General features: G+C 33.0%; 1 protein-coding gene across 2 annotated transcripts in view; it reads right to left on the reverse strand.

Moving 5' to 3' along the window:
* Stacl (SH3 and cysteine-rich domain-containing protein) overlaps positions 1–24,420 on the reverse strand; it is a 1,060,888-nt gene that overhangs the window by 817,797 nt on the left and 218,671 nt on the right. For both annotated transcript variants that reach the window (XM_075379276.1, XM_075379274.1), the window contains exon 3: positions 19,242–19,508. In XM_075379276.1, coding sequence (XP_075235391.1) covers positions 19,242–19,508 — 267 coding nt within the window. The remainder of the gene's footprint in view (positions 1–19,241; positions 19,509–24,420) is intronic.

Here is a 24,420-nt window from a genome sequence, read left to right on the forward strand (position 1 = left end):
CTCAAAACCGTATGCTACACATGTAACTGAGAGAGCTAACCACTCTATACTGTGCGACAAATACAAGGTCCTCAATTTCAATAAATAGCCCTACACCCTCCAGCCGTCGAAAGAAAGCGTCTACGCCAGCCTTACCGCGTAGGGGAAGACACCCTCCACCACCCCCTCCGTTACGAGCCCTTATCAGCTTTACCGGAGGTCACCTTCGAAACCTCGGTTTTTGGCATATTCCAGTCCGCCTCGGCCAGGATGCCACCGATGCGAATGCCACGAGTGACATTCCTATCGGTGAACTACTAATTAATGAACTCAAAACAAAAAACATCTCACCGAGTCTTAAGCAAGATCGATTATGCCTGACTAACAAAGGAACTACCTACCCGTAGAAGGTAAAATTGAGTTCAACACGCAACACTAATCGTAAAATATTACATGGAACAACAACAACGACAACACAATAACATTGAAACAAAACAAAACAAGGACAAAAACAACAGCAAAAACAAAATTTATAAAACAAAATATCAACAAAAATAGAATAAAAGAGAAATCCAAGCAGAGCCTTCAACAAGATCCCTTCAACAAGCCTTCCCTTTGCTAAGTACATTAAAACTCTCCACTACTGCCCACTCGGCCTGGCTCCTCCAGTTTACACGGAGATCCAACGCAGATCCGATAAGATCAAGCCGACAGATGGTCTCCTTACGCGTTAACTCGTATTTCGAGCACTCATAAAGAACACGGTAGGTGTCGTCCAATCGTCCACACTGAGGACATACCCTAGAATCTACCAGACTGAATATCTGTAGTCTGTCCTTAAAAGCACCATCGCCGGAAAGAAATTGCGTCGCATTATTAGGGTGCCCCCAAGAGGCGTTCTGCAAACCAACAACATTTGGAGAGAGATCATCCGTATAACGCCCATCGTTTGTCTCATCCCATCCGCCACCCATCCATAAGGCACGCGGTGAATTTACCGACAAACTCTTCTCTTCTCCATTCAACCGTTCACCTTTTCGTTAAGCTTGAAGACTCGGCCAAGGGTTGGAAATCTTCATAATTTAGCTGCAGTGGAGTTAAAGGAATGTAACCTCCCTGTGGAGTACTATTATTATCATTATTATGTTGAGCGTTTTATAAATCCGATCAAAAATATTTAATAACCGAATAATATTTTGTTACACCTTAAAAATCGATTCCATTTTGTCGTAGCGTTTCATTCATTACTCATTTCTATTATTATTATTTTTAAACTAAGTTTACAATTTTATTTCTTGTTTCATTTGATTTCAAAACCTTAAACAGAAATAAGCGAATCGTTGAATCATCCCTGCTTAATTAGAATTCACGATTCATGATTTACTTGTAATTTTATTAAATTAATTTTTTTTTACGTTTGTAAGTTTTGACGTGAAAGTTTCAACGTTACCAATAACCATTTCATTAAATTTATAATAATAATAGCATTGTAAGGGGACAAAAATTATGTTGTACAAGTCGTTAAACTTGTGATAACATTAAGTTGGGCGCTGTTTGGCCATTTGTATCACAATTTTCGTTTAGAAAGAAATCGAGATTTTTTAAAACTTGTCTTTTTTAAGTTAAGATGAAAGGCTAACTTCGTTTGGACCACCGACATATGGGAAAATCACGTGAAAGAAAAGAGAAACACATTAATCGGGCGGTTAAACTGCTTACTAAGAAGGAGCTCCGTGTTGTTAAGTAACAGACTGTTTTATGGACCTACGGGGTACGCTTTTGGGATACTCCAAGCAATAGTAATATCGACATCACACAAACAAATAGTCGAGGAAGATATCGGAGGCGCCACGGTTTGCGAAGAACAAGGAGACGATTACCTAGGGATGCCACCTGTTCGTAAAGAAATTCAACGGTTAAGCTCAAAGCATATGCTTAAACTTAATACGTATGAAAACCATACGGATGTTAAACTAACGGATTACAGTGAGAATGTAGGATAACTGAAAAAGTTGCACGATTTTCTTTTTTTTTTAACAACTTAACTGTTGTATTGACCGTTTTATTACTTTTTGCTCTATTTTATTTCTTATCGATTACGTGCGCTTTGTTATGGAGTATGTACGGATTGCTATTTACGTTTTTTTTTTAATCGTATCTAACTTTTACCGTACCTTTGGAAGGTATCTCTGTCACGTTCTATTGCTTTGCTTCATTTACTTATACATTCGTTATTTGGGAAACCGATTGTAAATAAAACAGTATAAAAATGAATTCTACATTATAATTTTCATTCATATGTCTTCCAAATTGTGTGTAATAGAATATTGAAATTCACCACTGATAAGAACTCTAATATTTTATGAAAATATATACGGGAGTTTTATATTCTTACTACACTAACAAAATGAAGAAGAATAAACAACAATATATTAATTGAAATTTTTTTTTTTTGTCTTCAGTCATTTGACTGGTTTGATGCTGCTCTCCAAGATACCCTATCTAGTGCTAGTCGTTTCATTTCAGTGTACCCTCTACATCCTACATCCCTAACAATTTGTTTTACATATTCCAAAGTGGCCTGCCTACACAATTTTTCCCTTCTACCTGTCCTTCCAATATTAAAGCGACTATTCCAGGATGCCTTAGTATGTGGCCTATAAGTCTGTCTCTTCTTTTAACTATATTTTTCCAAACGCTTCTTCCTTCACCTATTTGCCGCAATACCTCTTCATTTGTCGCTTTATCCACCCGTCTGATTTTTAACATTCTCCTATAGCACCGCATTTCGAAAGCTTGTAATCTTTTCTTCTCAGATACTCCGATCGTCCAAGTTTCACTTCCATATAAAGCGACGCTCCAAACATATACTTTCAAAAATCTTTTCCTGACATTTAAACTAATTTTTGATGTAAACAAATTATATTTCTTACTGAAGGCTCGTTTCGCTTGTGCTATTCGACATTTTATATCGCTCCTGCTTCGTCCATCTTTAGTAATTCTACTTCCCAAATAACAAAATTCTTCTACCTCCATAATCTTTTCTCCTCCTATTTTCACATTCAGCGGTCCATCTTTGTTATTTCTACTACATTTCATTACTTTTGTTTTGTTCTTGTTTATTTTCACGCGATAGTTCTTGCGTAGGACTTCATCTATGCAGTTCATTGTTTCTTTTAAATCCTATTTACTCTCGACTAGAATTACTATATCATCAGCAAATCGTAGCATCTATATCTTTTCACCTTGTATTGTTACTCCGAATCTAAATTGTTCTTTAACATCATTAACTGCTAGTTCCATGTAAAGATTAAAAAGGAACGGAGATAGGGAACATCCTTGTCGGACGCCCTTTCTTATTACGGCTTCTTTCTTATGTTCTTCAATTGTTACTGTTGCTGTTTGGTTCCTGTACGTGTTAGCAATTGTTCTTCTATCCCTGTATTTGAACCCTAACTTTTTTAAAATGCTGAACATTTTATTCCAGTCTACGTTATCGAATGCCTTTTCTAGGTCTATAAACGCCAAGTATGTCGGTTTGTTTTCCTTTAATCTTCCTTCTACTATTAATCTGAGGCCTAAAATTGCTTCCCTTGTCCCTATACTTTTCCTGAAACCAAATCGGTCTTCTCCTAACACTTCTTCCACTCTCCTCTCAATTCTTCTGTATAGAATTCTAGTTAAGGTTTTTGATGCGTGACTAGTTAAACTAATTGTTCTGTATTCTTTACATTTATCTGCCCCTGCTTTCTTTGATATCATGACTATAACACTTTTTTTGAAGTCTCTAAATTGGAATACGTATTTATAATTTGTTGAATAGAAACTAAAATTTTGATACATGTTTTAAATTATTAATAGAATAGATGAAAATTTGTTTCAGGAATTCCTTTTAAATCATCTTTAAGATTGAAAAATTGAAGTAAACCGATTCCATATATATATATATATATATATATATATATATATATATATAATTTATATTCTGAATATATTAGAAACATTTAATTCGGGATGGCAAATCCTGATGAATTTTTAAATTTATATGTTATATAAATGGGAAATTTAACACTGATACATTAAACACAAATCTTCCGTATTTTAAAAAAAATTAAAAAGCTAATCTTTGTCGTAGTTATTTATAAAAAAAACTGATTAGAAATAAAATAAGAAAAAATTGTTTAACATTAACGACTTAAAAAAGGAATGCTATGTTTAAAGTTAAGTATTTTTCTAATCGAAAAACCGGGTATTTCAGTCAGTTTTGCGCTAAAAAATAAGTTAATTAAAAATCTAATACGGTTAATAACTATTTTTTATAATCGTTTTATTTGAAATTGGATTATTTTTTTTTTTATAAACTAATAAACAAAACGTTTCGAATAAATTAAGATTTTTAATCGATCATATAAATTCAAAATTATTTCAGTTTTAGTATATAATATGTATAGTATCAAATTTCCTTAAAATGATATCTATTTTATCTAAACAATATATGAACCGTAAACTCATTTTGATTACATATCATACAAAGAATATTAATATGGAAATTGAAACACGAGTTTTATTATTATGGTAAATGTCCTATACAGTGCAGAATCCATTGATGCAAAGCTGAAATTACGATCTGTTTTAATATTGAAATAGCTTTCTAATATGTATTTTTCGTTAAAATTACCTTCACCCTTTCTTCACCAACATAATTAATATTTGTCTACCATACACACGTGCGCGCGCGTATACTCACACACACACACACAAACACACATACATCATCATAAAAATACCAAGCCATATAATAGATCTTTACAGATCCGTGTTTTTGTGTGTATTATTCTTTACTGAATTATTCTTGATTAAAATGCGTATAACTTGGAAAAAAATGACATAATTTGAATGCAGTTTTTCTAAAACCACTCAAAAGTTACTAGTAAAACAAAACACATCTTTTACCCTAGTAAGTCGAAAAAGATTAGTAAGTTTTAAATCCGTTAAAAATGGAAAAACGACCAAAAAAAGAGTTCCACCACCTAGCGGTCGAAATGGAAAACTTCTGCACACAGTTTTTGAAAATAGCATTTGATTTTCAAATGAGAGCGTGGATAATTACTAATACAGGATGATTAAAAATCCTGTGGGTGACAATTTTGTATATACGAGTAATCTTTATAAATGTTATAATTTTCTCTTTTAAATATTTAAACATATATGTATTTTTTTTTTATATAGCGTATGCACTCCCAGTAACGAAAGGATCCCAACGCGGGATCGTACATGTAAATCGGCTCAGAGCTGCTACGGTGGAAAATATACATATATACTCCTTAAATACATCACTCCTTTTTGGGCGATGTGTAAAAACATTCCTTTTTTGTTTTTCTTTTTTTTCAGTTAATTTAAGAATAATCTTAATGTTGAATTAAAATTATAGCACTTAAAAGGAAAATCATTGCAGAATAAAATAAGACTGCTCTCTAATTTTAACCGAGCGAAGCTATGTCCTGTTTTAACTCTATTTTTCAGCGTTTAAGTTGTTAGTTTTTACATTTGTGATGCGATTACAATCGAACTCAAATTATTATTTTTTATGAAATTTTCCAGTAAAGTTTCCTCCCGTTAAGCAGAATGAGCTTATAACTTTTTTCTTTTTTTTAATGATTATTATCTTTCTGAGACAGGGGTAAAAGGAAAGTTGTAATAGAGGGAAAGTTTCTGTTTCTAAGCGCGGCCTATTGATGTAAACTTTCCATTCCTAATTCATTTTATTCCTGTATCATCCACTTTTTTTAGTGTAATCAATAGTATTACTCATTATGCTTAATATATTTCTCTTCTCCACATTTTTTCTTTATCTTGGAATTTGTATATATATATATATATATATATATATATATATACACGTATATATAAAACACCTCTGTTGTAAAACACATGCATGATATTTTTGGTGTATTACGTATATAAGTATATACAGAGTGATTCAGGAAGATAGTGCAATACTTTTACAAGTCATTCTAGAGACTAAATATAACAAAAAGGTTCATATAAACATAGGTTTGGAAACGCTTCGCCCGAGTTTCAGTACCTTCAGGTAAATTAAGGCTCACTGAAATTCTGGGAAGGTCAATTAAGGGACAAATTCAATTGTTTCTTATGGCTTTTGAGCTGGGAAATCGAAAAAATAGGTCCCAGAACTGTACCTCTCTTTGTTCCTAAGATATCTCATGTAAAACGCCAAAAATAGGGTCAAAAACACATTTTTTTACGTTTGACGTACAACAACGTTGTTAAATTGGCGATAAATCATACATTTTTTAAACGCAAATTGTAGAGAATTTAATTATAAGAAGATTGATGTAATTAATGTTAACAGAAAACAAATAAAATTTTTTCGATTTCCCAGCTCAGAAGCCATAAGAAACAATTGAATTTGTCCCTTAATTGACCTTCCCAGAATTTCAGAAAGCCTTAATTTACCTGGAGGTACTGAAACTCGGGCGAAATCTTTCAACCTGTATAACTCGCTAACGAAGCGTTTTCGGACCTATGTTTATATGAAATATTTTCTTATTTTTAGCCTCTAGAATGAGTTGTCAAAGTATTGGCCCTATCCTCCTGAATCAACCTGTTTATATATTGGTATATATTTTTTATTTGTGTGTAAATTGGTTTCCTCAATAAATTTATTTTCTACCTTTCTTCAATCGAACAATTAATTTATATAAAAAATTTATAAAAAAAGCACTATATATATATATATATAGAGAGAGAGAGAGACCCGAATTATATGATTTTTCATATTAAGCCCATTCTCACCGGTTATTGCATATTTTCCTTAAAATCTAGTGATGATGATGCATATTTTCGCTATATTTACAATATTTTTCTAGGTAGGGTACCTAGTTAATAAATGATATCTTACGTTGTAGCCGGCCAAACCTATCAGCTGAACGGCTCTTTAGAGCGCACTTAGCAACCGGAACAGTACCTCATTGTTGACATTTACAAAATAACAAAATGTAAAATAATTGTTAATTATCGAATTTATCGATCTGTTATTCAACTTCTTACTAATTGTATCCTGATTTTGAAATAAAAAATCTAAAAATAACTATTTTTATTTATTATATAAAGTTGCATATTCATGCATATTTCAATCTTTTTATGTTGCATATAATCCGGTGTCTTTCTATCTCTGTCGCCTTCTCTTTCTATATATATATATATATATATATATATATATATATATATATATATATATATATACATGTATATGCCAACATGTATATATGTATCTGTATATTGCCAATATACCTTCTTGTTGCAAACTTTTCCAAAAGATCCTAATTTGCTCAAACATTTTGTTGTATTAACGTTAATTATATTGCTATCGATACTTAAATAGTATCAACGGACAGTTTTAGAAGTTACAGTACCTTCATTCGGGTTTCCTTTATAAACTGATTCTAACCGCAGATACTGTGGACTGCTGGCACGTTATCATGCCGGTAAAATAATTCGTTTAATTTATATGAGTATTATAAAATTGCTAACGGTTCGCTGTAATTAACTATCACATATTTAATTATTTTTGTTTATTATTCTTATTATTATTATTCGTATTTTTAAGTTCTTATTTATACTCAGGCCTTTGTATTTAAAGCATGATCTCTTACGCGGCGCCCGTTTGGGCGCATAGTTTGGACATGAATAGAGCACTTGTTCAAAATCTAAGGAATGCCCAGCGCAGAACCTTAATTGTTTGCACTGGTGTTTTTAAAACAACCTCCTACGAGGCTACCACCGTATTGGGAAAGGCTGTCCCAATCGATTTAATGGTGAAAGTTCGGGCAGCCATTTGGAGATTGTGAAGAGGCCGGGAGACCGAGGTATTTGGGATGCGGTTTTGGGCCGGGCCAGTACCGGAACGGAACGGTAATCACAATGCAACGGATCTAAATTTTGTTTAGTTGTCCATCTCCCGCCTGCGGAAGAAAATGCAGAGCCTCGTGGTAGAAGTACGGCAGCTGGAACGGGACACCAAGACTAAGGGAAGATCCCTGTACAAGTTTATACGGGATCTGGGGAGATGGTATACCTCGAGTTCGTTTTTTAGGGCAACGGGTGCCCGGGTGCCCGGGTGCTCACCAACCATGTTAATTTGAACCGATATCTGTTTCGATTCCGCCTGGCAACTGATGAGCTGTGCGTCTACGGAGAGGTCCATTCAAATGAACACCTGATGTTTGACTGTTCTGCTCTTGGGGAGGGGGCCAGAAACCAGTCCGCTCTGGAAGTTAGTGGTCAAGGGGAAAATTGGCCACTCACAAGCGGCGAGTCGATGTGAAGAGAGCCGCATTGTCGGACCGTGTGGGAGTTACTTACGGTTGCTATGTTCAATAGACATCAGTAATTTACTTAAGGGAAAGACTGCTAACTCGCTGCTGTGCGAAGCTAACCTTAAGATATATGGCTGACCACCAGCCAGTTAGAACTCCAAGCGCTTTAATATGGTGGACACAGTACTTGCTGGCATTCAGCGACCTAGGCGTGGCAACGAATTGCTGTGTAGATAAAGTAAATTATAAATTTTAATTATGGATGTCATATATATTTTTACTGGTTGACAGGGTGCGCCTATCCATTTTAATAAATATATGACAAGTGAGCGGTTGGGACACGTTAGCCGATGGTGTATAGCACCGCGCTTATTCCGCTCAACGCTGGTAGGTAAGCTCTAGGAGCTATTTAGGACAACGGTCGCTAAACTGTTTCGAGGCTCGGTAGCCGTTTACGGCACAAACATTCGGTCTTATGGTTTAGGGCGAGCGAATGAGGTAATGCGGGAAGAAATGCCAAGCAAACCGATTATACTTAGGGCCTCTTTGTTCTTCTTCATTTACAGAATTTTTTACAAAATATGGCATTATCGTTCGCGTATCAAATTTTAGAAATAGTAAACTTTGCGTATCGATGCACAGTAGCTCTATCCGGAGTCTGAAGTAGTTGGCGCTGTTAATAGTACAGAAGGGGTATAGTACCTTGACAGGTCTTCATAGATAGAACGAAGCCGGTTGCCGAGCCAGCAATTCATCCCCGTCGACTAAACTTTCTAAACTTTGACCGATAATATTATTACATAAGAAGCTCGCTCGTCTTCCTCTAGGATTATGTATTGTTAACAGAAACGAATCTTTCCTTTACTACAGTGGGCCGTGTTGATAAACTGTATTGTGTTGTAACCGAATAATATTTACAGTAAATTTTACAGTTATGCGATCGTTTTTCTGTTCGAAATGAAATGAATTCTGGTGTAGTTTACCATTAGATAAACTATATTTAAAAATTATTTATTAAATACTTAAGAATGTAGGGAAGCATATATTTCAACAGTAAGGGGCTGTATTCCTGATAGATTTGCTTCCGAAAACACATCTTTACTTTTTACAACTAAAGTAAGGACATGTGTGTTGAGAGTATATATTTATTTTCTCTTTATTTTATTGTAAAAAAGCTAAACCGTACGGTTATCCTTCGAGCTTGACTGTCTGCTTAATTAACCGTTTATTGTAAATAATTCTTGTTTATTACTCGGAAAAGAAACCTCTTCGGTATTCTTCATTGATAAGTTTCAAATTCTATTTCGTATTCTTGTTCCCAAAAAACTGTTTATTAATATCCGATCATAGGCGTTAAATGATGAAAACATTTACCACGAAATGAGGAAAAGAACCGCTGTTAGGAACTTAATTTTTTTAAATTCTAAACTTAAATCTTAAAACAGATGAATTTTTACAATTCTGTGTCCCCTAATTTTCACTGCCTAAAATTTTCCTCTAAATATCATCAACATTAATATTTTCTTTTTAAAATATTATGTATGAGTGAATAAATGCTAAATTTTTTTTTTTTAAAAGAGAGGTTAGCTCACGTTATGCTACGATTCTGCGCATGTTAATACTCGGGACGAATTCAGTATATATATATATATATATATATATATATAAGTTATTCATGTAAATAGATATGAGAGAAGCATGGCAGTACCATTTTCTATTATTCAGATACTCCGTAAATTTATTTAAAACTAGCAGACCCGGCAATGCTTCGCTATTGCTATAAATATATATATATATATATATAGAGAGAGAGAGAGAGAGAGAGGGAGAGAGAGTTTTAAAGAACAAAATTGAAAATTTTTATAAAAAAATTAAAAAACTGAACTTCACAAATTTTACCTTTCACTTTCCATTTCCAACTTCTCCCTTTCACCCTTCTCCCTCGCCCATCTCACAGTTTCCTTTTTACCTTTTCCCGTTTTCCCCTTTTCTCTTTCCACATTTTCCCCTTTTTCCCTTTTGCCCGCGCGTAAATCGGCCCATTAGTTTTTTGGTCTAGCGGACACACATACGAACATGCCTTTTATATATATATATATATAAAGGCTTTTTATATATATATATATATATATATATATATATATATATATATATATATATATATAGAATAAAAAAGTCTGTTTGTATGTTTGTTTGTTTGTTTCGTAAATATCTCGACACCGGCCCCACCTAGCGGGTATAGTTTTTGCAAAAATATTTCTTTTCACGTAACTAATATTCATATTCTGAATACGAACCAAATCGGTCCGTAAATATAATTTTTCTAAATATCTCAACCTCAGCGCCATCTAGCGGGTTCATTTTTTGCAGAGATAATTCTTTCCATGTAACATGTATTCTGAATATGAGGCAAATCGGACCGTAAATACAATTTTTCGAAATATCTCGACGCCAGCGCCACCTAGCGGGTCAAAACAAATTTAGAAACCTCCCTGTCATGAGGCCAACCATTCTCCAAAGTTTCATCGCTATCGGACGAACTGTTTAGAAAGGCGTAAGAGACATACAGACAGAAAACATTCATATATATATATATATATATATATATAGATTATAAAATGTTTTTATAAATATAAATTACATAAAAATAATTTATATTAAAAAAATATAATACATTTATAAACAGAAAATTAAATATAAATTCTGTAAAATAATTTTAAGACCTTCTAAGAAATGCCGGTCGGGTTTAGTAGATTATTATATTAATTCATCACCAAATTATAAAATCTGAAAATATATATTTACTTTTTTTTATATTTTGTTCTCTTAAGTAAAAAAAATTGTAGCAAAAAAATTCCTTTAAAATACTTCTTCGTCTTTCATTGTTGTGTTTCTCTTAAGAATTGTAAAAAAATTGATGTGGACACTACATGACTTCCTGCAACGCCTATTAAATTACATATGTACATTTTTTTAATGAAAAACACGTAAAATTTTATTTCCTTAATAACTTCTGATATTATTATTATTTATCGTAAATTTATTTTGCAATCAGTGGTTAATAATTATTAATAAATATATATATTTAAATTTAAAAAAATAAGTTAAAAAAATCTGATGTAGAAACATGACTTCCTTGTACGCCTATTAAATTACATTTACATATCTTTGCTGCAATTCATTTAAATTTATTTCATTTTAAAGTGAGATACGGTCCTCCAATTCTTTAATAAAGTGTACAGTAACACAGTTGTTGAAACATTAGTTTTTATTAACATCAAATATTTATACAATTATTAATTCGACAATCTTACATGAAATATTAGGATAGAATAAAAGTTCCTTTATAACTCGTATAACTAGATCAGTATTATTCGTAACGTCGTAAGTTGCTGATTAACAAAGGTTTTTGATTTCTGGTGTGACATATAAATAAAAGTTAATAATAATTAAACTATTCCGTTTAGCGAATTCCTGTGTACCGGTTACAAATGTTAATTTCGACCTAACTGTTAAAATATTCAGATTTTATTATTGGATTATTTGCTGAATAATCAAAAATGAAAAAAAAAACAATCGTACAGGAAAAAGAAAGATAACATAAAGAAATATATCTCAAAAAATAATATGATGAATACAAAGTCGAAGAAAACGTTAAGACCAAGGGAAGAATAAAAAGATTAAGAGAGGATGATGAATATAAAGAGAGAGAAAATTTGAAAACTAGAGAATATTTATACAAATTAAGATCACAAGAATTATATCAAATCAAAGAGGGATTAAATGATCGGCAACAAAAAACAAATAAACGAAATGATGATCAACTCCGACTTAAGGAGAATAATATCAGACAATATCAGAGGAGTAATGAACTAAAAGATAAGAATTTTTTGCAATTTATTAAAGATCGGGAATTTATGCCTCAACGTATATGTTGTTCTTACAGTCGCTCTGTAGTTAACTTTAATGTAGATAAAATTAAACAGAAATTTCATAATAATTAAATAAAATTAAACGGAAATTGAACTAGAAAATCCAAAAATAATACGATTCTAAATTATAATTTTCAATTAATATTTAATAATCAGATGTTTTACCAAATCTATTACATATACACATATGTCATAATGCCTATTAAATTACATTTACACATTTTTAAAAGTACATAAAATTTTATTTCACTAACTTTTATTTTTTTATTATGATTGAATTATTATTTATCGTAAAAGTTATTTTACAATCACGGGTTAATAATTATTAAATCAATATATTTAAATTAAAAAAAAAACCATTAAAAATACACAAAAGGAGTGAAGTCTGATGCGAACCGATGTGACTTCCCTTTAAAATCCAAATATACCCCATCAATTAAACTTTTATTGCAATTGCAGTGAAAAAGGGAGGTAGGTGCACAACTAGACGTTACAACAGTGCTTAATCCAAAATTTCAACATCCTATGCCAATTTTTTTCGAGTTGTAGGAGGTACACACGCACATACATACTACATACTTGCGTATAGAGGTTACGCCAAAAATAGTCAAAATGGATTCAGGGATGATCAAAATGGATATTTCCGTTGAAATATGAAAACCGAAATGTTTCGCGATCACAATACCTTCTTCACTCCGCACAAGGAAGTAAAAAAAGAACTCTTATTCACGTTTCTGTATTAATTTTAATAAAAAACTTTATTTTGTTCTTTTAAAGATTTTTTTCTTTTGTTTATTAGCCCCTTGATGTGACAGATCTTAAGTTAAAATTTCTCATTTGACGAATATTTTCATACATGATCAACGGTAATTTCATCTACTAATTTTGATATCTAGAAGAAATGAACGATTTTCATAATAATTTACTAAACTTCTTTAAGCGTAGTGTTCCCTAAACTTTAAAACTTGATCTCCATGTTATAGGAAAATCGCTTTGTCCCGACCGTTCGTTATATGTGCTTTGCATGAATGATAAACGAGTTTTAGCTTTAATTTAAAGACCCCAGTAGTTTTATCATCAAGAATAAATATTGATCCGTCTTTTGTTAATTCGATAATAAAGGATTGTTGTACAACAAAATCTAATAATCTACATAGATAACCTCGCTATGAAAAGCCTCGTCATTCGTTCGTCAACAAACGTTTTACTACATCAAAATTTATTTTCTGATATTTTAAGAGCGGTATATTTGATTTTTCTTTTTCTTTTTTTTTAACGAAATTGAGTATATGTTTAAAATTTCACTTGTGGGAACTCCTGCTGTTAGTTCTTAAAAGATTAATAAACAAATATTCTGATAAAAAATAATATACAAAGCGATAGTCTACAATGAGGAATACAAATTACTCCTTAATAAGACGAATTCTTTTCAGGATTATTAAATCAAATAATAAAATATTGACAAAGTGTTAAACCAGTACAAGGTGAAAAGATAAAGATGCTACGATTTGCTGATGATATAGTAATTCTAGCCGAGAATAAAAAGGATTTAGAAGAAACAATGAACGGCATAGATGAAGTCCTAGGCAAAAACTATCGCGTGAAAATAAACAAGAAAAAAACAAAAGTTATGAAATGCAGTAGAAATAACATAGATGGACCGCTGAACGTGAAAATAGGAGGAAAAAAGATTACGGAGGTAGAAGAATTTTGTTATTTGGGAAGTAGAATTACTAAAGATGGACGAAGCAGGAGCGATGTAAAATGCGGAATAGCACAAGCGAAACGAGCCTTCAGTAAGAAATATAATTTGTTTACATCAAAAATTAATTTAAATGAAAGGAAAATATTTTTGAAAGTGTATGTTTGGAGTGTCGCTTTATATGGAAGTGAAGCTTGGACGATCGGAGTATCTGAGAAGAAAAGATTAGAAGCTTTTGAAATGCGGTGCTATATAAAAGAAGAGACAGACTTATAGGCCACATACTAAGGCATCCTGGAATAGTCGCTTTAATATTGGAGGGACAGGTAGAAGGAAAAAATTGTGTAGGCAGGCCACGTTTGGAATATGTAAAACAAATTGTTAGGGATGTAGGATGTAGAGGGTATACCGAAATGAAACGACTAGCACTAGATAGGGAATCTTGGAGAGCTGTATCAAACCAGTCAAATGACTGAAGACAAAAAAAAAGTGTTAAACAAAAATAGATTTTATAAATTATATCCACATTTAGGTATAATCGTAAGAGAAAACGACGGTTACAAGTGATCAAAACGTACATAAACGTAACATAGTAGTGATCAAAACGGAATGTAAAAGCGCGATCAAATTTTAGGTGAAAGGAAAGAGATATTCGTTAATTCTGCCTTTGCAAGGTAAGATCCGGCTTAGAAGTCCGTTGCACGTTCGATGCGTTATAAAGTGTAGGAACCTGAACTCTGTATGAAGCCGCTACAAAGGATTAACAACTTTGAAGTTCGGCTATACGGAAAGCTTTTGAGAATATCATTAGTCGAAAGGGTCGCAAAGAAGCGTTCTGAGGATTTGAGAAGAATAATAAATAATAAATGAAGCTGCAGTAGATCGGACAGGTTATGCGTAGCAATAAATACGCTTCTAAATCACAAAAAAATCATGAGAAAAGTTTTTAAATAAACAGAGATCGGTCGAGAACTTTAAGAAGAAAACGTTTGAATGTTTAAAGCGGAATTGTTGGAAATAAAAACAGCTTTCACGACTGCCAATCTTATTAACAGTGACGGTATTTAAAAATAACCTAAAATATGATAAGCCCAAATGTAAGCGTAAATTTTCACCTAGTAATGGAGTTATCCGGATAAATAGATGTCTAAAACCATCCTTTTAATATAATCATTCAATCGGGTCAACAGTTTCTGAGTTTTACCCTAATATCGGTACTTATATAGAAATATACAAGGATTTGTTTACAAAAGTTGAAGCTTTACAACCGAAAGAAAGTTTTCAATCCATATCAAACCTTTTGAAAGGTAATATGCTCCCGTTAAAAAAAAAAGTTGGAGTTTTAACTTTTTAACAAAGAAATTTGTTGAAGTAATTTGTCAACTTATTTTTTAAAGAAATCGTTATCATGTCCGGAAATTTACTTCGTAATTTATCAAAGAATTGCGAGTAATTAATCGTTCTTTAAGTAAAAAAGGAAGTTTACAAATTCTTTTCTATTTCTTTATTTTTTCAACATATCCATTTGAAACCTTTTATTTTTTAAATGAAGAGGTATTTCTGAAAAATCCACATTTTTCAAACTTTACCAGAGAAAATATGTTTTCTTAACTCTTCTTTTTTTTTTAAATTTATTTATTTATTTTAATATCTTAAAATATTGTAATTTTATGATCTTTGGAGAATATAAACTTCAAGATATTCAACAGATGATTTCAAGATGAAAGAAAAATGGATATAAAAAAGGTTGTGCAAATACGAATTGCCAACCGGGATAGCGTAGTGGTTAACTCGTCTTCGCAAATCAGTTGTTTAACAGTTTATTTTGAAGTCGACGGTTCTAATGTTCAATTTGTAGTAAAATTATTTTCTTTTAAACGGATGCGAATACTAGACGGTATACTTTGGCGGTCGAGGTTCAATTAACCACAAGTCTCAAGAATGATCGGCCTCGTTTACATGTAATATATATCATCTTCATCTCGTCGGGTCATAGCGAGGGAGTTGCTTATCGATTGCGACGTAAATTTTATGAAAAAAAAAAAAAATGAAATCATATGGATTTATTATTACGTAGTGCGAGCAATCTGCTCATACTTCTTCGACAAAAGGCGATCGCCGTTCCCAAACCGCGATCGCGAATCAGTTTTACCACGATTGTAAGTTCCCTATCTCCTTTCCTTTCAAGAAAGAAGAAGAGGGAACGAGCCCGGCAGCCACCGACAGCATAGAAGAACGAAGAGAGAAGAAACCTGCGCTTTCCCCCGTTCAGCCCTTCGGGGCCACGGGATCATCAAGGTTACCGGTATTTAATTTCGATTACTGCCGAGTCTCGGAAAGTGCAGGCCAAAGAAGAACGAAGAGGTCATCTGAAGAAGAAGAAAAAGAAGAAAGAAGACCCGCTACGCGATCCGACGTCACGGACAGGAGTCCGGAAAAAACGCCCGGCAGAGAAGCACCGTGAAGGGCAGCCGTTGAAGAAGCGGATGAAGATCTTTTCATTATCCCTTCCTTAAAATACCTTTATACTTACAATTAATTAAATTAAATTAAATCGGCAATTGCGACTCCCTCCGGAGAAGGGGGCGGATCGCTCCCTCCAAACAATCAGCGCCCCGTTGTGACGTATTGCTGTACCCTATGAAGCGTTAGCGCCGAAAGGACTTCAGCGGACGGTCTGAAGGGGAATTACGTCGGGGGCACAGGTTTTAAAAGCCTAGTCTCCCGCGGTCGGACCCGTAAATGGATCTGAGAATGCCGGTACAAAGGGATATGGAACGCTGATAAATCCGTCCGTAAAATATAATAAAACCTTAAACCTTAGACCCGTCATTAAAAAATAATCCTTAAACACGCCCCGTTACAGAATCGTACAGCAGCAAGGAACACTGTCCAGCCTCTGCGATTCGAAGGGAGAATTTGTGAAACTCCCGCTACCTTTGCATTCCGTTCCGTTCCATACGGATTTATTCTTTATTATGTAATGAGATCTGTAAACCCTTGTCTTAATATTTTTGTAAGCGATTGTTTAACGAACGTATTGTTTTTTAATCTTTCTTACGTATTCAAAGATTAACATTAATTACGAAGCTAAATTAAAATGAATGTAAATATATTTTATAACAACGTATTCAATAATCCGAGTGTAAAATTATAGCGCGATCTTTAAAGTTACTTAAACTAATGCTAAAATAAAATACAGTCTAACCTAAAAATATTTGTTTAATTTCTTTCTTAAACAACCGTCATAGAGTATAAAAAATTAGAAAAGCGATAAAAATTTGAGACAAGAGTTGTAAAAAAAATTATATTATAATACGGATTAATGAGGAACGTTAGGAAAACTATAATTACGAAGATAGTAGACGGTAATCCAATGAATTTAAAACAAAGAAGAATCAATTGAAGAAACGAACCGAGCTAACAGAAGATTGCAAAAATGAAAATAATATAGAAGGGGAATGCCTAACCGTTTAACAGACAAAATTATATAGTAAGATACAGTTAAGTTGAAGGAGCGTATCGTGTAATGTTACATTTGGAATCTGCTCTACGATTACGAAATATAAACACAAAAAAAGGAAAAAGAATGGTTGAAGGCATTTCAAATACAGAGATAAGGTGAAACGTGAAAAAGTAACGAGCAAAGCGAACGAAAATAGAAAGTTAATCAAAACAACGGAGAATAGGAAACCCAGAATAGTATTCCCAGAATAGTAAATAGCAAGAGCTGGGATGCATCAAAAGAGGTGAACAATTACTTAAATCGATGCTGTAAAGAATAGTAGAAGGTGAAAAAAAGAGGCGCAGTAAAAAATACAAATAATAGATGTTCTAAAAGGAAATGTATGCTATCGGCGACTTAAAATTTTAATTCGGTATATAAAGAACGGAAAGAAACATCGCAAGCAAGCTGATTAATGGAGGTAACCTTATTGTGATAATTATATTTTAAAACCCATCCTTACGACCAAGTATCTTACCGCCGGGCTAAATTTGTAACGATTTCGATAATTTTTTTTCATCTTTAAATAGCGGATAGGAGGAGGAGGTTCTGAATTCATTCCTTCCGCATTTACGTTAAAATGTTTTCTGTAATGTATAAGAATAAATAAACAATTTTACAGACAAACACTATCTTACCAAATATATTAATTTTTAAAACGTTTCTTTTTTATTTTATAAATGTAATTCATCGGGAAGCAATTGATAGAGTGTTTATCATCCTCGTTTTAATACCCGGGTTATTGTAGCGCATTTATAAATCGTAGAAGTCATTCTGATTTTTAATGCGATTTAATTTCAGGTTTCAAGGAAATGTTTGATAAAATTGAAATAAAAATAAATAATAGTCCTAAGCTAAGTATTTTTTTCTCCATCGCTTCGAATTTATTTTGCTGAAGATGTGAGTTTATCAATTTTTGTTTTTGTTTTTCACGAAATTTTTTGAAAGATCAGAAAATGAACTTTCAAAGATGTGAAGTCGGAACGATAAATTTTTAGGTTCTATAATTGAATTTTTCTTTAAATATTGATTTTTTGACGTAAGTTGTCGGTAGTTTTTACCGCCGATTTCAATTAATTAAATTTTAACAAGAATTTTTTTAATTATTCCTGTATTTTTTTTAGCGGTTTTATTTACAATCGCATCGACAATTAGTCATTAGCGACTGAAGTAACACATCACGTAGTGTTACATAAAGCAACAAAAATAAACAATAACGAATAAGCGTAGACAAGTAACAAGAAATACAAAAATCACTAAATCGTATCGTTCATTCCGCTGTAGGACAGCGACCGCAATTCTCTTTATAAAATAGGATTAAAAAACAATTTTTTAATAATATTTTTTAATGAAAAACCAGGTCGAAATAGGTAGCTCAATGGTTGTTGCATCTTCGTTTTTGTTTTTAAGTTCGAAGTTTGAATCCTAATTAGGATTCAAATTGCTCATCCAGTGCCTAATTAGGCACTGAATATTTCACATGTTATAACATTTTTTTTTTTTTTCATAAGTTTAATATTCGGAAAGTATTTGGACGTAAACTCAAACCGTAGAAATCTTTTTTGGAAAAACGGGTGTAAAAGGTAAAAAAAAAATAGGTATGTAAAATAACCATTTTCAAAATTTCTTTCTGCGTACTATCAGAGAATTTAATTTTCTATTTTTAATTAGATCTTTTTTTCAATTTCCGTTTTTATCTAAGAAATATACGCCTAATGATATTTTGATAACATAGATAAATACAAACTTATTAAAGATAAATACAAAGAAATTTTATCACTTACCTGTACGTACTAATTTAAAGGTGACGGCGTTGTGGTTTTTCAAATGATCATTTAAAGATGGATGGGTCAAATCTTTTAACATGCACTCTCCACTGCTACCCGATGCCATTTCGTTAGACGACACTGACGACGACTTTGATAAAAACGACACTAATTTATTTTTTTTACTTTTATTGCTGCTGTTGTTCTGTTTTACGGATTTTGATTTTTTTGTGCTGGATTTTTTCCCTTTTTGATTTTCTGGGGTTCCCCCCGATCGATCTGGTTCTGTAAACAAAAAAAAAGGGAACAAATAAATACTTAAAATTTTTTTTTTTTATATTTAGGTAGTCATTTTTTTCATTCTTAAATACGAGTTATACTTACAATATGTATACTAAAATAAATTTGTCCTTGAAATTAAAAAAGAAATTAAAAGAAATATTTTGTTTATTTATATGTTGTGGCTATACTGCTTGACCACACCCGTTCTTTTTGTCTTTGTAATATGAGGTATTGTTGTTTGGTTATTTAGTAATTTTCATTTTACACGCAGTGTTTTCTGAAAATTTATAACAAAATCATATTTTCATATTTTTTTCTGCGGCCTTGAATACGTAATTGACAAAACTGAAAAATTGTTTCTCGTTTTGAGCATACCGATATGACACATCGAAAAATAGCTTTCGAGTGTTGTGTTGGACTAAGGATAGTGAATGCCGTTTTAAAACGATTTAAAGAAACTAGTTCATTTTCAATTCAAAGAAAAAGCAAATGTGGCCGTTAAAGAAAAGCTACTTTAACACAGGATCGGTTATTAGTGAGAAAAAGTAAACTTGTTCCAAAATTATCTGCTATGGACTCAAATCGGGTATTAGCAGCCGATGGAATAGATTTACACGTAACAGGTGTTAGAGGCCGATTTCTTGCAGCTGAACGGAAAGCTCGTCGACCGACTGAAAACAAGCTTTTAACACCGGTAATGTCCAAAAAGAGACTCAAAACACATGCCGTCAAAACACACGGGTCAAAACACATGCTAACCAGACAAAAAAGGCTGAAAAAATGTTATATTTCCTGACGGGTCGCGTTTTTAAGTTCAGAAACAAAGAGTGCCATAAGTTAGAAAAGCATTTGATGAAAATACATCGCCGGTTGATATATCCGACAAGAATCAGTTAAACATCCCCAGAAAAAAATGTTTTGGGGTTGTTTAACATTCAAAGTCCCTTGTTCATTATTGCCGGTAGATGGTATGTTGAAAAGTAACGGGTATATCAAGATTCTAAAGGAAAGGGTTGTAACACAACTTCAAAAAAAAATTCGCACAAGGCAACGGCGTGTTCCAAAAAGATTTTCGCCTCATCATACTGCCTAAAAAGTTAAAAATATTTTCGAAAACAAAATATTTAAGTGCTCCATATTCAGGCGACTCTTTAAACCTAAACCCGATTGAAACGCTTTACTCAGTAGTCAAAAAACCACTCTCAAAAATGAATTTTACACAAAAATAGACTCTCATTAAATACAATAATATCGGTATGTTTTCACGATGAAGAAATCAAAAAAAAAAAAAAGAAGTGTAATACAACTGTTGAATCGATGGGAAAACGTTCGTGAAGTGATTAAGAATAAAGGACATATTAATCACTAGATATTCACGAATTGATTTTTTTTCTAAATACAATTTTATTTTTTTTATATTTTATTTTATTTTTTTCGATATTCTTTTTATGAACTTTTTGTGTGCGTTAATAATTTTAATTAATATTACGTGAAGATATATTTAAGGACGACAGATTTAATTTTATTTATTATACACCTATTGTGTTGTTGCTGATGTTCTTGAATATCAAGAGTTAATAAATTAACCAAATTAGACGACAGTGAAATACAAACATTTATGTTGTATTGGTCTTCGATCAATCTGGGTATGTTGCGGTGAGATCTTATCGGTCTACACACAAAGCCCAGTAGCCGTGTGATCTCACATCTCTGACGATTAAGAAGAGGCGAGCAGGCGATCCTGAATTGACGCTGCCACTTGTTTCTATGGTAAGGGATGAGGATAACGTGAACAACTCAAAGCGCTGTTAACAGAGTATAGTTTTCCGCTAAGTGATGACATCAGGGTAGAAATCTATTTATAATACTCGTAAAGAACGGGTGTGGATTTCTTACTTTGAAGTGATGTAACATGATTATACTCGCCGCGGTATGAAAATACAGAATTTCTACGGAAGAGTTTCTCCTTACTTTAAACAGGATGATTATGACAGTACGAACATTTTGACTTACTGGGTAAAGTTATAGAACCACCGGATCGGTCTAGTGGTGAACACGTCTTCCCAAATCAGCTGATTTGGAAGTCGAGAGTTCCAGCGTTCAAGTCCTAGTAAAGTCAGTTATTTTTACTACACGGATTTGAATACTAGATCGTGGATACCGGTGTTCTTTGGTGGTCGGGTCTCAATTAACTACATATCTCAGGAACGGTCGAACTGAGACTGTACAAGACTACACTTCATTTACACTCATACATATCATCCTCATTCATTCTCTGAAATAATACCGGAACGGTAATTCCCGGAGGCTAAACAGGAAAAAGAAAGGATAAATTTATAGAATATTTACGATCGCAACATCTGAAAAAAAATTAAAAAAAACAAAAAACACGCGAATATACTCGTATGTAGTCGCGTTATATTCATGTTTTATCTAGATTAAATCAATAAAGAAATTAAAAGCTGACAACACAGTTGTAGGATTTTTCCGTCACAGGGCATTTTCTGATGCACACCGTACACACGCGTAACTTAATTTAGAAATTTTATCATTTTACGTAAATATAATATTTTTTATTTATTTAATTCGATGATTCTAAGTAAAGTTCGCGCGCATATCGTATTTCATTTGCGCGGGTGTGGCGGTACTAACGGCCACTTTAAATATTTTTTTACACTTTAAATAATATTCATTCGTTTAATTCTACCGCTCACTTATAACGTCACAACATATCAGCTATTCCTTAATGCTACACTAGCGCTCCTTGTGGTTGAGACAGTATACTTGCTTAGCCGCTAGTTTATTTAGATCATTTTTTGGGGTGGTGATGCGATTTTTCAAACTTTTTTTTTGTAAAATCTTAATCAGGCGAAATCTCGAGATACAGACCTTGCTCTATAGATTCACCTCGTTTATCTTTAAAGTTAAAAATAATGGTATCAATGCCCCATATAACGTGACAAGTTAAGGTGATTTAGAGAGCTACAACGAACAAACGCACGTACATACAAACATCAAAATTTCGATCCCGTTTTTGGGTTTTTTGGGTTCCTTAGGTGTCAAAACGTCGAGATCCGGTGAAAACCGCGTATGCCCAAATCGGACCGATTACAATAGTTTTCCTTCTAAAGCTATATCAATAGACGGGAAAGAAAAAATTAATACATATCCAACAGATTTTCTTCATCGTATATTTTAGTAAAATATTTTTCGGTAAAGTCGTTCCGTAAAAGTTTTTCGATGAAATTTATTTTTACGTCTTTTAAAATAGATAATGATATATTTTCTTAATAAAGTTTAATAATTAAACTTCTCTTTTTTTCAGATTTGTTTAAAGAGAAGAGAGAAGGAGAAGAAAAGAGAAATAGTAAAAGAAGAGAGAAGAGATTTACCTAAATCTTTAAATGACATCAGAAAATCTTCTCATCTACTGCCTTTCGTGTGTATACTTCACTTGTAATCTCCCACTTCTTTATTTTTCCCCTTATTTCCTCTTTATCTATCCACCTCACAGTTATCTGCTTCGACTTTTGAAATCTTATTTTATTTTCTTAAACATTTATAACGTAAAACATCTGTCTTATTAAATTGCGGAAAGCTATTCCTAGAGATTTATGATGATTTTTTTTTTTTATAAAATCGTGATATTAACTTTTTATTTCAACATTTTTAAAAATTATATATGAATTATTTTATTATATTAAATAATGTTACCACGACTAAGAGAAGATCCCTGTACAAGTTTATACGGGATCTGGTTAGGGGGGAGGGATGGTATGCCTCGAGTTCGTTTTTAAGGGCAACGGGTGCCCAGGTGCTCACCAGCCACGTTAATTTTAACCAATATCTGTTTCGGTTCCGCCTGCCAGCCGATGAACTGTGCGTCTGTGGGGAGGTCCAGTCAAATGAACACCTACTCTTGAGGGGGGCCAGTGACCGGGCCACCCTGGAACTCAGTGACCAAGGGGAAAATTGGCCACTCACAAGCGGCGAGTCAATATAGCGAGAGCGGTATTGTCGGACCGTGTGGAAGTTCCTTGATGCGGTTGCTATGTTTAACCGACATCAGCGGTTTACTTAAGAGAGAGACTCCTACCGCACTGCTGTCGGAAGATAACCTTGCGATGTATGGCTGACCACCTGCCAATTAAGGCTCCAAGCGTTTTAATATGGTGGACAGGTACTTACTGGCATTCAGCAACCTAGGCGCGGCAGCGAATTGTTGTCTAGCCAAAGTAAAAATTTAATTTACGGATGTCATATATATTTTTAGAAGTTGACGGGGTGCGCCTGCCCACTTTAACAAATATATGACAAGCGAGCGGTTGGGACACATAAGTCACCGTGCTTAGTCCGCTCGCGCGGACACCGGTCGCTAAACTGTTTCGAGGCTCATAGCCGTTTGTGGCACAGACATTCGCTCTTATCCTTTAGGGCGACCGAACGGGTTGGTGGCGAGAAAAATGCCAATCGAACCGATTAAATAATGTAGCTTAATGATAAAGTATAAGATTAGTATCCAAAATTTTTCAGATTGAGAACGTTACAAATAGTGAGAGCTTTTATACTATTTTGAATTACTTTCCGTCTTACGCGTCTGTAATCGGTATTTCATAATCAAGGAAGAATAGGTAAAAACGGTAAGTTTTAGCGACGGTCATAAACCTTGACTACAATTAATTAGGTAAATAATAATTTTACAAGTTGCAGCTTTCGTTTAGATGGACAATTTTAATGTAAATTAATTTACGTTTTAGATAAATCTTTCAGAAATCTCCAGAAAAAGTGTAGTTTAATGAATACACGTTATTTCCTAGTACTTTCCTGAGAAACCGCCTCTTTAATATATTTTTTGGATGCTTTCTAAGCGGTTTATTTAAAAGACCACATTTTTATAATAACCTCGGGTAAATCG

Source organism: Lycorma delicatula, chromosome 12 (assembly GCF_047948215.1).
Source record: "Lycorma delicatula isolate Av1 chromosome 12, ASM4794821v1, whole genome shotgun sequence".
NCBI lineage: Eukaryota > Metazoa > Arthropoda > Insecta > Hemiptera > Fulgoridae > Lycorma > Lycorma delicatula.